This window comes from Bos indicus, chromosome 4 (assembly GCF_029378745.1).
Source record: "Bos indicus isolate NIAB-ARS_2022 breed Sahiwal x Tharparkar chromosome 4, NIAB-ARS_B.indTharparkar_mat_pri_1.0, whole genome shotgun sequence".
Taxonomy (NCBI): domain Eukaryota; kingdom Metazoa; phylum Chordata; class Mammalia; order Artiodactyla; family Bovidae; genus Bos; species Bos indicus.
In genome coordinates, this window is record NC_091763.1 from 44,428,522 (window position 1) to 44,445,477 (window position 16,956).

At 38.1% G+C, this 16,956-nt stretch overlaps 1 protein-coding gene across 2 annotated transcripts in view; it reads left to right on the plus strand.

Moving 5' to 3' along the window:
- The window catches only part of FAM185A (family with sequence similarity 185 member A), a 108,202-nt gene that overhangs the window by 52,770 nt on the left and 38,476 nt on the right, over positions 1–16,956 (plus strand). For both annotated transcript variants that reach the window (XR_011566215.1, XM_019958622.2), the window contains exon 7: positions 714–848. Coding sequence is in view for 1 of the 2 variants with exons in the window: in XM_019958622.2 (XP_019814181.1) it covers positions 714–848 (135 nt within the window). In the remaining variant the exon portion in view is untranslated. The remainder of the gene's footprint in view (positions 1–713; positions 849–16,956) is intronic.

Sequence of the window (16,956 nt, forward strand, 5' to 3'; positions counted from 1 at the left end):
AAGAAGTCTGTAATCCATTAAAAGAAACATTAGTGAGTTGAAATCTAAATATTCCTTTTTAAATTTTTGTTACTGACCCTCCCCTCCACCACAAACAAGGTACTATTGAAAGCATAAGAGCTCAGGGTTCTAGTTATGTTACAGTGATCAGTGAGATCACAAGTCTGGTAATACAGTGAGGTAGCAGTGTATGAAATACTGCAGTGATTAAGAGTGCTGGTTTGTTGTCATTGCAATGGATCTTGATTCTAGCAATAGCTGTCATGGAAACTTGAGCAAGTTCTTACCTGTAAAATTAGGATTACAGTAATACCTCATAAAGTTGAGAGGGAAGTTAAAAGATGATGTAATGAAGGTGTCTGGCTCTTGGTAAATGCTCAATTAATGGTAAATTCTGTCTATAAGCTGCATGTCTATTAAACTCACTTTTCTGGTATTGGACAAGTGGACTAAGACTATTGGCAAAAGAAGAAATAGTAGTTCATGATGGCCTAGTGGCTCATATTCTTGACAAAAGATACTGTGATTGCCTTGGGAATAAGAGATGTTGACCACCTGAGACTGAGGAAAAGGTATTGCTATTTAAATCAAATATACTGATGAGTAAAGACAGACTATTGGGAGCAATATTACTCTTTAAATAATTTTTATAATAGTCTGCAGTACTTTTTATTTCTTTGCATTAAATAAGCTCTCCATTAAATTCATCACAGGCTCTATTCTTGTCAAGGTTCCATCTTCTCTTCAAGCTTATTTACAGTTATCAGGGAAAGAGATTGATGTGAACTCAGATGTCCATGTTGAAGAAATGAATGAAGCTCATAGAGATGATGGTGTGATAATTACTGGTAAGGAGACTGCATTTTGATATGTAAGATGAATAGTCATTGTCCATCTATAAGTAGAAATATGCTACTTAACTGCAGCTTTAGTCTTTTATTCTTTTCTGTTGTCACATAGTGATGTTTGACACATTTTTCTTCCAGCTGCTTATCACTAATACAATTGCAGGCATTTAGTCCTGTCATTGGATAAAGTAGATTTTAGAAACTTTCCTATCAAAGAGATTTCATTTATACATTCATCCATCAATATAAATTTGAGTTGCTTCTACCTCTTGGCTACTGTGAATAATGTTGTCATGAACATGAGTGTGCGAACTTAGCCTTTAAAAGGAAGGCAATCTTGTTATATGCTTACAACATCAGTGCACCTTGAGGACACTACAGTAAGTGAAATAAGCCAGTCACAGAAAGACAAATAATGTCTGATTACATTTACATGGGATATGTAAAGAATCAAAATAGAGAGAGAGGAAAATGGGGAGTTGTTCAGCAGGTATAAAGTTTCAGTTTTGAAAGATGAAAAAGTTCTGGAGATCTGTTGCACAACAATGTGAATATACTTAACACTACTAAACTGTAGATTTTAAAATAGTTAAAATGATTATAATTTGACAAAATGACTAATTTTTGATTATAATAAAAAACAAAATGGTAAATTTTATTTTCTGTGTTTTTTACTATAACCAAAAATCTCTCTTTTTTTATTTTCTGGCATAGTTGCTTTCTAATTCTTGGTCTTAAAAATCAATTACAGTTGACCCTTGAATGACAGAGAAATTGTGGTCATTGGTCCCCCACCTGAGTGCAAAGTCAAAATTCCAGCTGTAGCTTTTCAGTGAGTCCTCCATATTAGTGGTTCCACATCTGTAGATTCAACAAACTGCAGATCATGTAGTAATGTCATATGTATTATTTTTAAAAAATCTGTGTGTGAGTGGATTCACATAGTTCAAACTTGTGTTCTTCAGTTTGAACTGTAAACACATATATTATATTGTAAGATATGAAGTTAACTTTGTATAATTGTAATAAAGAAATAGGAGTTTGGTATGGTATTGTACGCATTGTAAACTTGATCTTTTAGTTTGACAAATTCTTAATTCCAAAAATATGTAAAGTTTTTCCACGTTTTTTTCTAATTACCTTTGGCTATACTGATAACTGATACTACCTCAGAAAATATTTATGGTATGGATAATACATTTATATAGTAAAAAAAAAAAAGTAATAAGTAATGCCGGTGAACTTCTCCTTTACATCAATTACACCAGAGTGTAATTGAGAAAGACACTGAAATCACCATGAGGTTTTGATATAATTTTATATATATATATATGCAAGATTGTTTTAAATTGCTGGTCTCTTACTTTCAAATGCGTTTCCAATATCCTGCATTTGCACTATCCTCACGGTTACTGGTTTTGATATCATATTTGTGTGTGAATGATTCTCTATCTTTATTTTATGTTTGTCTTTATTGGTGAGCTTTCCTATTTGTAATTTGTTTCTAATTTTGGCCTTTTCTTTTCCACATAGAGAAGTTCCTTCACCATTTGTTTTAAAGCTGACCTGGTGGTGCTAAATTCTCTTAACTTTTGCTTGTCTATAAAGCTTTTGATTTCTTCATCAAATCTGAATGAGAACCCTGCTGGGTAGAGTATTCTTTGTTGTGGGTTTTTCCACTTTCATCACTTTAAATGTATCGTGCCACTTCCTTCTGGCCTGCCAAGTTTCTGCTGAAAAAATCAGCTGATAACCATATGAGGATTCTATGTTGTTTGTTGCTTTTCTCTTGTTGCTTTTAATATTTTCTCTAATTTTTGTCAGTTTGATTAATATGTGTCTCAGTATGTTCTTCCTGGGATTAATCCTATAATGGGCTCTTTTTACTTCTTGAACTTGAGTGTTTCCTTTCCTGTGTTACAGAAATTCTAAACTATTATCTCTTCAAATATTTTTCCTCCCTTTTTCTTTCTCTTCTCCTTCTCGGACCCATATAATGCAAATGTTGGTGCATTTAACATAGAGATCTCTGAGTTTGTCTTTATTTCTTTTCATTCTTTTTTCTCTATTCTGTTCCACAGCAGTGATTTCCATCAATTGGACTTCCAACTCATTTACTCATTCTTCTGCCTCATTTGTTCTGCTTTGATTCCTTCTAGTGTATTTTTCATTTCAGTTATTATATTGTTCATCTCCATTCTTTAAGGCTTCTAGTTCTTTATTAACCATGTCTTGTATCCTCTCAGTCCAGTCCGTGTACCACGCATTTTCTGAGATCTTGGACCATCTTTACTATCATTTCTGTCAATTCTTTTTCAGGTAGTTTGCCAATCTCCACTTCACTTAGTTGTTTTTCTGTGCTTATATCTTGTTCCTTTGCCTGGGACATATTTTGTTGCTATCTCATTTTGTCTAACTTTCCATGTTCGTGGTTTGTTTTTCTCATGATTGTAGTTCTTCTTGGTTCTAGTATCTGCCTCCTGGGAGGTGAAGTTGGCCTAAGGTCTTGGGCAGGCTTCCTGGTGGGTGGAACTGGTGCCTGCCCACTGGTGGGTGGAGTTGGGACTTGTCACTCTGGTGGGCAGGGCCATGTCAAGGAATGTATTTGTAGTCAGCTCTTGGCTCAGGACCAAGAAACGGAGTAGCCCTCATGGTCAACAAGAGTCCACAATGCAGTACTTGGATGCAGTCTCAAAAACGACAGAATGATCTCTGTTTGTTTCTGAGGCAAACCGTTATAATATCACAGTAATCCAAGTCTGTGCCCCAACCAGTAATGCTGAAGAAGCTGAAGTTGAACAGTTCTATGAAGACCTACAAGACCTAATAGAACTAACACCCAAAACAGATGTCATTTACATTATAGGGGACTGGAATGCAAAAGTAGGAAGTCAAGAGCTACCTGGAGTAACAGGCAAATTTGGCCTTGGAGTACAAAATAAAGCAGGGCAAAGGCTAATAGAGTTTTGCCAAGAAAACGCCCTGGTCACAGCAAACACCCTCTTCCAACAACACAGGAGAAGACTCTACACATGGACATCATGAGGTGGTCAACACTGAAATCAGATTGATTATATTCTTTGCAGCCAAAGGTGGAGAAGCAAAAACAAGACCCGGAGCTGACTGTGACTCAGATCATGAACTCCTTATTGCTAAATTCAGACTTAAATTGAAGAAAGTAGGGAAAACCACTAGACCATTCAGGTATGACCTAAATCAAATCCTTTATGATTATACAGTGAAAGTGAGAAATAGATTTAAGGGACTAGATCTGATAGAGTGCCTGATGAACTATGGATGGAGGTTCGTGACATTGTACAGGAGATAGGGATCAAGACCATCCCCAAGAAGAAAAAATGCAAAAAAGCAAAATGGCTGTCTGAGGAGGCCTTACAAATAGCTGTGAAAAGAAGAGAAGCGAAAGGCAAAGCAGAAAAGGAAAGATATACTCATTTGAATGCAGAGTTGCAAAGAATAGCAAGGAAAGATAAGAAAGCCTTCCTCCTGGATCAACGCAAACAAATAGAAGAAAATAATAGAATGGGGAGGACTAGAGATCTCTTCAAGAAAATTATGGATACCAAGGGAACATTTCATGCAGATGAGCACAATAAAGGACAGAAATGGCATGGACCTAACAGAAGCAGAAGATACTAAGAAGAGGTGGCAAGAATACACAGAAGAACTATGCAAAAAAGATCTTCATGACCCAGATAACCACAATGGTGTGATCACTCACCTAGAGCCAGACATCCTGGAATGCAAAGTCAAGTGGGTCTTATAAAGCATCACTATGGACAAAGCTAGTAGAGGTGATGGAATTCCAATTGAGCTAATTAAAATCCTAAAAGATGATGCTGTGAAAGTGCTGCTGCACTCAATATGCCAGCAAATCTGGAAAACTCAGCAGTGGCCACAGGACTGGAAAAGGTCAGTTTTCATTCCAATCCCAAAGAAAGGCAGTGCCAAAGAATGTTTAAACTACTGCACAATTGCACTCATCTCATATGATGGCAAAGTATTGCTGAAAATCCTCCAAGCCAGACTTCAACAGTACATGAACCATGAACTTCCAGAGGTTCAACCTAGATTTAGCAAGTAAGACAGAGGAACCAGAGATCAAATTGCCAACCTCTGCTAGATCATCGAGAAAGCAAGAGAGCTCCAAAAAAACATCTACTTCTGCTTTATCAACTATGCCAAAGCCTTTGACTGTGTAGATCACAACAAACTGTGGAAATTCTTAAAGAGGTGATAATACCAGACCACCTGACCTACCTCCTGAGAAATCTGTGTACCAGTCAAGAAGCAACAGTTACAACTGGACATGGAAAAATAGACTGGTTCCAGTTTTGGAAAGGAGTACATTGTATATTGTCACCCTGTATATTGTATGTTGTCACCCTGCTTATTGAACTTCTATGCAGAATACATCATGCAAAATGCTGGGCTGGATGAAGCACAAACTGGAATCAGGATTACTAGAAATATCAATAACCTCAGATATGCAGATGACACCACCCTTATGGCAGAAAGCAAAGAACTAAAGAGCCTCTTGTTGAAAGTGAAAGAGGAGAGTGAAAAAGTTGGCTTAAAACTCAACATTCAGAAAAGAAAGATCATGGCATCCAGTCCCATCACTTCGTGGCAAATAGATGGGGAAACAGTGGAAACAGTGTCAGACTTTATTTTGGGGGGCTCCAAAATCACTGCAGATGGTGACTGCAGCCATGAAATTAAAAGACCCTTGCTCCTTGGAAGAAAAGCTATGACCAACCTAGACAGCATAATAAAAAGCAGAGACAAAGCTTTGCCAACAAAGGTCTGTCTAGTCAAAGCTATGGTTTTTCCAGTGGTCATGTTGGACTATAAAGAAAGCTGAGCACTGAAGAATTGATGCTTTTGAACTGTGGTGTTGGAGAAGAGTCTTGAAAGTCCCTTGGAGTGCAAGGAGATCAAACCAGTCAATTGTAAAGGAAATCAATCCTGAATATTCATTGGAAAGAGTGATTCTAAATCTAAAACTCCAATACTTTGGCCATGTGATGCAAAGAACTGACTCATTGGGTAGATTCAGTGCAATCCCTATCAAGCTACCAATGGTATTCTTCACAGAGCTAGAACAAATAATTTCACAATTTGTATGGAAATACAAAAAACCTCGAATAGCCAAAGCTATCTTGAGAAAGAAGAATGGAACTGGAGGAATCAACCTGCCTGACCTCAGGTTCTACTACAAAGCCACAGTCATCAAGACAGTATGGTACTGGCACAAAGACAGAAATATAGATCAATGGAACAAAATAGAAAGCCCAGAGATAAATCCACACACATATGGACACCTTATCTTTGACAAAGGAGGCAAGAATATACAGTGGATTAAAGGCAATCTCTTTAACAAGTGGTGCTGGGAAAACTGGTCAACCACTTGTAAAAGAATGAAACTAGAGCACTTTCTAACACCATACACAAAAATAAACTCAAAATGGATTAAAGATCTAAACATAAGACCAGAAACTATAAAACTCCTAGAGGAGAACATAGGCAAAACACTCTCTGACATACATCACAGCAGGATCCTCTATGACCCACCTCCCAGAATATTGGAAATAAAAGCAAAAATAAACAAATGGGACCTAATTAAACTTAAAAGCTTCTGCACAACAAAGGAAACTATAAGCAAGGTGAAAAGACAGCCTTCAAAATGGGAGAAAATAATAGCAAATGAAGCAACTGACAAACAACTAATCTCAAAAATATACAAGCAACTCCTGTAGCTCAATTCCAGAAAAATAAATGACCCAATCAAAAAATGGGCCAAAGAACTAAATAGACATTTCTCCAAAGAAGACATACAGATGGCTAACAAACACATGAAAAGATGCTCAACATCACTCATTATCAGAGAAATGCAAATCAAAACCACTATGAGGTACCATTTCACACCAGTCAGAATGGCTGCGATCCAAAAGTCTACAAGCAATAAATGCTGGAGAGGGTGTGGAGAAAAGGGAACCCTCTTACACTGTTGGTGGGAATGCAAACTAGTACAGCCACTATGGAGAACAGTGTGGAGAGTCCTTAAAAAACTGGAAATAGAACTGCCTTATGATCCAGCAATCCCACTGCTGGGCATACACACTGAGGAAACCAAAAGGGAAAGAGACACGTGTACCCCAATGTTCATCGCAGCACTGTTTATAATAGCCAGGACATGGAAGCAACCTAGATGTCCATCAGCAGATGAATGGATAAGAAAGCAGTGGTACATATACACAATGGAGTATTACTCAGCCATTAAAAAGAATACATTTGAATCAGTTCTAATGAGGTGGATGAAACTGGAACCTATTATACAGAGTGAAGTAAGCCAGAAAGAAAAACACCAATATAGTATACTAACACATGTATATGGAATTTAGAAAGATGGTAATAATAACCCTGTATACGAGACAGCAAAAGAGACACTGATGTATAGAACAGTCTTTTGGTCTCTGTGGGAGAGGGAGAGGGAGAGGGTGGGATGATTTGGGAGAATGGCATTGAAATATGTATAATATCATGTATGAAACAAGTCGCCAGTCCAGGTTCGATGCATGATACTGGATGCTTGGGGTTGGTGCCCTGGGACGACCCAGAGGGATGGTATGGGGAGGGAGGAGGGAGGAGGGTTCAGGATGGGGAATACATGTATACCTGTGGCAGATTCATTTTGATATATGGCAAAACCAATACAATATTGTAAAGTTAAATAAAATAAAATTTAAAAAAAAAAAAAAAAGGAAAAGACCCTGATGCTGGGCAACATTGAAAACAGGAGGAATAGGGGACGACAGAGGATGAGATGGTTGGATGGCATCACCAACTTGATGGACGTGAGTTTAAGTAAGCTCCAGGAGTTGGTGATGGACAGGCAAGCCTGGCTTCCTGCAGTCCATGGGGTCACAAAGAGTCTGACACAACTGAGGCACTGAACTGAACTGAGCTGGCTCAGGACAACTTTATGCAACCTGTCTTCTGATGGGTATGGCTGTTTCCTTAGCCTCCACCCAACCCCAGCCCCACTACCCACCACCCAACCCCGCCATTAGTTGTTTGTCCTGAGGCATCCCAGCACTGGAGCCTGCAGGCTTTTAGTGGGGTTGGGTCTCAGTGTCAAAATGTTGACCTCTGGCAGAGTTCACGTGGATGATAATTGTTCACTGGGGTGTCTGCCACTAGTGTCCTTGCCTCCACAGTGAGCCACAGCTGATCCCTGCCTCCACCAGAACCCCTTAAAAATCCACCAGTAGGTCTGGCCTAGGCTTCTATGGAGTCACTGGTTTTTCCTGGGTGCGCACATGAAACCTGTGTGCACTCTCTGAGAGTGGTTTCTGTGTTTTCCCAAATCCTGTGGAGCTCCTGTACTGCAGCCCTGCTGGCATTCAAAGCCAAATGCTCTGGGGGCTCCTCCTCTTGATGGCAGACGTCCAGACTGGGGAGCCTGATGTGGGGCTCAGAACTCTCACTCCTATGGGAGGACCTCTGTAATGTAATTATTTTCCAGTCTGTGGGTCACCGATTCAGCGGGTATGGAATTTGATTATGTTGTGAAAACTTCTCTTATACCATCTTGTTGTAGCTTCTCCATCTTTGGATATAGAATACTATTTTTGGTAAGTTTGAATCTTTTGTTGATGATCGCTTAGCAGTTAGTTGTGGTTTTGGTGTTTTCATGAGAAGAGATGAACTCAAGTCCTTCTGCTGCACAATCTTGTCTCTAGCGCAGAGGACACTGAAATGAAAGTGTGTATGTGAATGTATGCTGCAGGCTTACCCATGAGATTTCTTGAGAAAAAGGAAGTATTTGTGGTGGTGATGATGGCAGTGGGGTGTCTTCTTGAGATCAAGTTTCACAATAATTAACAGCCACTATATTAAATCTTGGCAGAGAGTAGAGATTTGGGGGAAGGGAGAATTTTTTTCCTCAAAAGTAAAGGAATTTATTTAATGACCAAAAAAAAAAATCAAGTTTTTGACTTAGATATTCATTTTATATATCATAAAAGTTAAAAAGGCAGTCTTAAAATCATAAAATATTAGCAAAAAGTGTAGCAGTAGTAAAAAATAACACCTGTACAATTTCAGATTAACTCAGACTCTTGGTTACACAGAGAAAATCTGATGAAAATTTTAAGGTTAAATGTGGTAAGAATCAATTTCTTGTGATATGATATCTTGAATTTGATAAAGAACCAATAGAGTTACCTTTTTTGGCCCCTTAATATAAAGTAATAATACAAATTTATTTAATAATGCTCTGAATGATAGCATAATCAAATTATTTTTCATGTTAGAATTTTGAATTATAAATATTTTTTTCACTTTTCATTCTGTAACTCATAAAATCATGCATTTCTGAAATTTAGACTTGGTTTAAGTTCCTTTTCAAAACCTTGTTCTCATCATTTCAGCCTTTAAAAAAAGATCTCATTATATCCTCTAAGAATACCTGGTAGTCCTGTCATTAGATAAAATCATTATTTGCAGACCTGATATCTTTTATTAAGTTCTTGCCCATTTCCATTCCACTAACCAGGTACCACTTTAAACTTAATATATGTAAAAACAGATATTATCTTTTACTAGGCTAGTTCTTCCTCCTCCTGTCGTCTCTATTTTCCTTTTTTTGGTCAGTCACTCAAAAAACATTTATTGAGTCAGGTACTGCTAGAAACTAGGAGTGCAAAGATAAGGTAATAAAGCATGGTCTCTCTGACATATGAGAAGCTTATGTCCTAGTGAAGCAAGATAGACAAACCAATGAATATAATAAAGTGGAATAAATGTTGTAATAAAGGTATGTGCATGGTACCATGAGAGCATGAAAGTGGCACGTCTAAATTATACTAGCATTGTGAATTTGAGGAAGTAAGACAAGTTCAATAGAGTATAGCGAGTGAGGGGCAGAGTGGTATAAAAGGAGGCTGGAGAGTTCAAGAGGGGTCAGATCATAGAGGGCTAATTTAGCTTTTATAGCAAATGCACTTCAAAGGCACTGCAAGGTTTCAATCTGGAGTTCATATAATCTGATCTGTGTATTAGAAAGATCACTGAACTTCCTAGTGGTCCTGTGGTTAAAATCCACCTGGCAATGCAGGGGACATGGATTCAAATCATCGTCTGGGAAGAGTGCACATGCTGCGGGGCAGCTAAGTCCATGCAGTCACAACTAGTGAGTCTGCATGCTGTAGAACCCGTGCTCTGCAACAAGAGATGCCACCATAATGATAAGCCCATGCATCACAACTAAAGAGTAACCCCTCTTGCCGCAACTAGAAAAGGCCCCTGCACAGCAATGGAGACCCAACACAACAACAACAAAAGAAAGATTACTGAATGTTGAGTGGGGAAATATTGGAAAGGACAATGGTGGGTGAAAGAAAAGTTAATGATAATTAACAGATTATCACAGTAATTCAGGGGAAAGAGTTTAGTGGCCTGGACTCCACAATCATCTATTTTAAACCGAACAAGTGAATGCTGCTGCTACTGCTAAGTCACTTCAGTCGTGTCTGACTCTGTGTGACCCCATAGATGGCAGCCCACCAGGCTCCCCCGTCCCTGGGATTCTCCAGGCAAGAACATTGGAGTGGGTTGCCATTTCCTTCAATGCATGATAGCGAAAAGTGAAAGTGAAGTCACTCGGTCATATCCGAATCTTCACGACCCGATGGACTGTAGCCTACCAGGCTCCTCTGTCAATGGGATTGTCCAGGCAAGAGTACTGGAGTGGGGTGCCATTGCCTTCTCCAAAACAAGTGAATAAAAAGCCTTAAATAAGTTTTGGTTGAAAAACATAGATACAGGTATACCTCATTTTATTGTACTTTATTATACTTCACAGGTACAGTGTTTTTCACAAATTGAAGTTTTGTGACAATTCTGTGTGGAGCTTGTATATTGGTGCCATTTTTTCCAGAACATTTGCTTCTTTTGTGTCTCTGTATCTCACTTTGTTAATTCTCGCAGTATTTTAATTTTTAAAATTGTTATTATATGTGTTTTGGTGATCTGTGATCTTTGATGCTACTGTTAAAATTGTTCTGGGACACCATGATGATCCCTATGAGACATTGAACTTAATTGATAAAGGTTCTGTGTCATCTGATTGCTCCACCAATTGGCTGTTCACCTGTCTCTCTCCCTCTCCTCAGATCTCCCTGTTTCCTGAGAGACATTATTGAAATAGGGTAATGAAATAACCCTGCAATGGCATCTAATAACTGTTCAAGTGAAAGGAAGGGTTCAAGTGAAAGGAAGGAACTTCCAAGTGAAAGGAAGAGTCCTAAGCGTTCAAGTGACAGGAGAAGTTGCATATCTCTCACTTTAAATCAAAAGCTAGAAATGATTAAGCTTAACAAGGAGCACATGTTGAAGCCAAAATAGGATGTGAACTTGGCCTCTTGCACTAAACAGGTAAACAAGTTATGAATGCAAAGGAAAAGTTCTTGAAGGAAACTAAAAGTGGTACTTCAGTGAACACATGAATGATTAGAAAGTGAAACAGCCTTATTGTTGATATGGTGAAAGTTTTAGTGGTTTGGATAGAAGAACAAGCCACCCACAACATTCCCTTAAGCCAAAACCTAATCCAGAGCAAATCCCTAATTCTCTCCAATTCTACAAAGGCTGAGAAGGATGAGGAAACTACGAAAGAAAACTTTGAAGTTAACAAAGTATGGTTTAAGGAAAGAAGCCATCGTAAAAGTGCAAGGTGAAATAGCAAATGCTAATGTACAAACTGTAGCAAGTTATCCAGAAGATCTAGCTAAGGTAATTAATGAATGTGACTACACTAAACAATAGATTTTCAATGTAGAAGAAACAGCCTTACATTGGAAGAAAATTCCATCTAGGACTTTCATAGCTAGAGAAGTCAATGTCTGGCTTCAAAGCTTCAGAAGACTTTATTAGGGGCCAATGCAGCTGGTGACTTAAAGTGTCCATTTTCCATACCAAAAATCCTACACAGCTTCAGAATTATGCTCAACCTACTCTGCAGAAAAGACTAGAGATCTCTTCAAGAAAATTAGAGATACCAAGGAAACATTTCATGCAAAGATGGGCACAATACAGGGTGGAAACAATATGGTCTTAACAGAAGCAGAAGGTATTAAGAAGAGGTGGCAAGAATACAAAGAAGAACTATACAAAAAAGATCTTAATGACCCAGATAACCATGATGGTGTGATTAGTCACCTAGAGCCAGACATCCTGGAATGCGAAGTTAAGTGGGCCTAAAGAAAATAGAAAAAGCAACAGAATTCCAGAAAAGCACTATTTCTGCTTCATCGAATATGCTAAAACCTTTGACTCTGTGGATCACAACAAACTGGAAAATTCTTCAAGAGATATGAGTACCAGACCACCTTACCTGCCTCCTGAGAAATCTGTATGCAAGTCAAGAAGCAATAGGTAGAACTGGACTTTGAATAATGGACTGGTTCCAAATTGGGAAAGGAGCACATCAAGGGTGTATTTTGTCACCCTGCTTATTTAACTTCTATGCAGAGTACATCATATGAAATGCCAGGCTGGATGAAGCACAAGCTGGAATCAAGATTGCCAGAGAAGTATCAATAACTTCAGATATGCAGATGACACCACCCTTATTGCAGAAAGCAAAGAAAAACTAAAGAGCCTCTTGATGTGAAAGAGGAGAGTGAAAAAGTTGGCTTAAAACTCAACATTCAGAAAACTAAGATCATAGCATCCTGTCCTACCTCTTCATGGCAGATAGATGGGGAAATAATGGAAACAGTGACAGACTTTATTTTGGGGGTCTCCAAAATCAATGCAGATGGTGACTACAGCCATGAAATTAAAAGACACTTGCTCCTTGGAAGAAAGCTATGACCAGCCTAGACAGCATAATAAAAAGCAGAGACATTACTTGACCAACAAAGGTCCATTTAGTCAAAGCTATGGTTTTTCCAGTTGTCATGTACAGATGTGAGAGTTGGACCATAAAGAAAGCTGAGTGCTGAAGAATTGATGCTTTTGAACTGTGGTGTTGGAGAAGACTCTTGAGAGTCCCTTGGACTGCAAGGAGATCCAACCAGTCCATCCTAAAGGAAATCCGTCCAGAATATTCATTGGAAGTAAATTACTAAATTACAGATGCTGAAGCTGAAACTCTAATACTTTGACCCCTTGTGTGAGGAACTGACTCATGGAAAAGATGGTGGGAAAGATTGAAGGCAGTAGGAGAAGGGGACGATAGAGGATGAGATGGTTGGATGGAATTACCAACCTGATGGACATGAGTTTGTACAAGCTCTGGGAGTTGGTGATAGATAGGGAAACCTATCCCAGCACCTAACCTATCCAGGGAAACCTGGCGTGCTTCAGTCCATGGTGTCAGATTCGGACAGGACTGAGCGACTGAACCTAACTGACTCTGCCTGTACTCTAGAAATGGAACAGCAAATCCTGGGTTTGTTTTGCACATCTGTTTACAACACGGTTTACTGAATATTTTAAGCCGACTGTTGCTACCTACTGCTCAGGAAAAAAAAAAGAAATTCAAAATATTGCTTCTGAGACAATGTACCTGGCCACCTAAGAGCTGTGATGGAGACAATACAATGGTGTTAATATTGTTTCCCTGCCTGCTGATACAACATCCAAGTTGATGTGGAGTAAATTCAACTTTCAAGTCTTACTGTTTAAGAAATAAATTTCATAAGGCTCTAGCTGCCAAAGATAGTGATTCCTCTGATGGATCTGAGCAAAACGAACTGAAAACCTTCTGGAACGGATTCACCAGTCTAGATGTCATTAAGAATATTTGATTTTATAGGAAGAGGTCAAAATATCAACAGTGAAAAGAGTTTGGAAAAAGTTGAGTCCAACCCTCATGGATGACTCTGAGGGGGTCAGGACTTCAGTAGAGGAAGTAACTACAGATACAGTAGAAATGCAAGAAAGCTTGAATTATAAGCAGAGCACAGAAAGATACGACTAAATTACTGCAGTTTCATGATGAAACTATAATATTGAGGAATTGCTTCTGTGAATGAGCAAAGAGAGTGATATTTTTGAGGTGGAATCTAGTCCTGGTGAAGATGCTAGCAGACTTGAAATTATAACAAAGGATTTAGAATATCACACAAATTTAATTGATAAAGCAGGAGCAAGATTTGAGAGGGTTAGCTCCAATTTTGAAAGTTCTACCGTGGGTAAAATGGTATCAAACAGTATTGCATGCCATGGAGACATTGTGAAAGGAGGAGTCAGTCAGTAGAGCAAACTTCATTGTTATTTTATTTTAGGAAATTGCCATATCCATTCCATCCTTCAGCAACCACCACCCTAATCAGTCAGCAGCCATCATCATCAAGGCAAGACTCTCTACCAGCAAGAAGATTATTAATTGCTAAAGGGTCAAATAATGAGCAATTTTTAGCAATATTTTTTACTTTACAATTTACAGATTTTTATTATACTTAAAAATGTATCAAATTTTAAATTATGATTGTAAATGGATGCTATGAGGAAGATGTATGCTTACCTCATTTGTTATTATGAAGCTCCTTAGCCCATTTAATTATTTTTTGTGTTATTATGTCTTATACTCTAGCCCCTGTTTCCTAAACCAGGAAGGACCAAATTGCAGAACAAAGTTTATTTCCTGCTCACAGCCCAAGAATCAGATTTCTTTTGGCGAGTGGCACATGATACACTGTGAGATTGGGCCCCAAATGGATCTGTAGGTTGTCTCTGATATTAAATTAAACCCATGAGAGTGGTAATACAGAGAGATTTCAGATAAAGATTTCAGCAGTCTTTTGTAGAGAGAGCTGTATGAACAAGTTATTGGGTTTAGAGAAACCTTCATGCTTCATTTTGATTTCAAAACTGGTGCTCAAAAGTCCACAGATCTCTTTTATGAACTGGATGTAATAATTTAAGAGGTCTTGAAAATCAAAACAGATTGTTTTTTCTGTAGAGATTTCCAATCTGAAACCCAGTTTTGGAAGTAATGAGCAGCTTTATATGTGAGTTGTTATTATAGGCAGCTGAGCTCAGCTCTTCTGGGCCTTCGTTACAGAGTCTGTGAGGCATAGAAACAGAAATACCCTCACTGCTAAGAGGTATGGATTATATCTGTAGCATGATTTCTATAAGAAACCACACCAGTAAACTTTAGTTCCTAGGGCTCAGGCTTCCCACAGGGTTAGCATGTGTCAGCCTATAATTTTATTTGATTTCCTGCTCCATGGTTTCCCTTGTTGTTGCCATCACTGATAAATAAATGTATGTTGTATAATTCTTAAAGTGATTTATAAATACCTGCTATTCTAAGGTAAGCTAAATACCTACTAAAGAGTTATGCACAGTGTATTCTTTAGGATATATTCTCTAATCCTTTTGAGATCCTTGATTCTAAAGTTTTGTGCTCTACCCATATATGGTAGGGCTTCCCTGGTATCTCAAATGGTAAAGAATCTGCCTGCAATGTGGGAGACCTGAGTTCGATCCCTGGGTTGGGAAGATTCCCCTGGCATGACAAGGGCATGGCAACCCACTCCAGTATACTTGCCTGGAGAATCCCCATGGATAGAGGAGCCTGGTGGGCTGCAGTCCATGGGATCGCTAAGAGTCGGACACGATTGAGCTACTAAGCACAGCACAGCACATATATATGGTAAATTGGATAGGTGATGAATAGCTTAGGTTAGATATTTCTAGAAATAAATTGATTTCTCTGTTAAGTTTTAAACTGGATTCACCAACTTAAATTTGAAACCTCTCCATTGTATATCAAGCCATTCTCTAAGACCAGAAGTGCATGTGGTACAAAGTTCTTTTGTCTTAAAAGAGCCCCAATTTAAATGATTAGAGAGTATTAGAAATAAAGTATGTTGTCAGCCAAACAATTGTTTGTTTGACATTGTCTGCATGGTAGGGAGAGTGGTATTAATTATTACTGGGTTCACTTTATTTTAGTCAAATTGTAAATGTAAAGCATGATAAAAGTAAGTTCATTTGGGATCAAAATAAACTACTAAGTCAGAAGAGAGTTCTCCGCTTGTTTGTATGCCAGAAACTTATATATTTAATGGTATTGTGATTTCTATTGGAAAACTAATTCATTGGTTGGAAAAGAGGTTGAAATGAGACTAAGCCCACAGGATGCCACTTTTAAGAGCTAGAGGCAATATTTTCTTTCCAAACAAGAAAAAAAAGTCTAGTCTTTTGATATGACTCATAGGAATAACTTTTTTAGAACACACAAGTTTTGGTTTTCTTCCAGTTTATAGCATTTGGAGAAATGCTGATTTGTCAGTCATGTAGATGTGCTTCAGGATGATGAGGAAGAAATTTGGTAACATTGAAGAATGCTATAGGTTTATGGCTGGCTGCTTAAAAATACTTTGACAGAGAGTTAATGTAGAAACTGCCTTCAGATTATTTGTGCTTTTATGGTATTTTTGTTTCTCCGTTTTGTTAAAGTTTAAGATCCTGGGAGTGTAATAGATAGACATCAGCTTTGTTTGTTAAGGTTTACCAAAAAAGAAAGATCAGGTTTTGTTTCTATTCATCCGCAAACTTTACATGTTAAGGACAGATTGTAAATGTTAGATTTTTCAGGCTACATATGGTTTCTGTTGTGTATTCTCTTTTGTTTTTTATAACCCTTTAAAAATGTAGAAGTCATACTTAGCTCTTAGGCTATAAAAACAGGCCTCAGGCCAGATTTGGCCTGTGGGCCATAATTTGCTGACTCCCTAGACTAGAGATCAAAGTGCAGACCCCAGTCTTAGAGCATGTAAATTCTGTGTGTGATGCCTAGGTTTGTTTCTTTTTAAATTGTTTTGTTTTCATGTTTATTTTGGTCATTCAAGAAAGACTGAACTGTAGCCAAATCTTACCCTGAGGAACTCTTCCCAATAATGAAGAAAAAAAGATTTGTGCACATAGAAGTATAATAATGTAAAATTTAAGAAACAGTACAGCCATAGAAAATTTAAGATAGCACGTGAAAACACAAAAATATGTTCGATATCGCTAGTCAGTCGTGAGATATGAATTAAAACCAGAATGAGATGCTACTGCATAC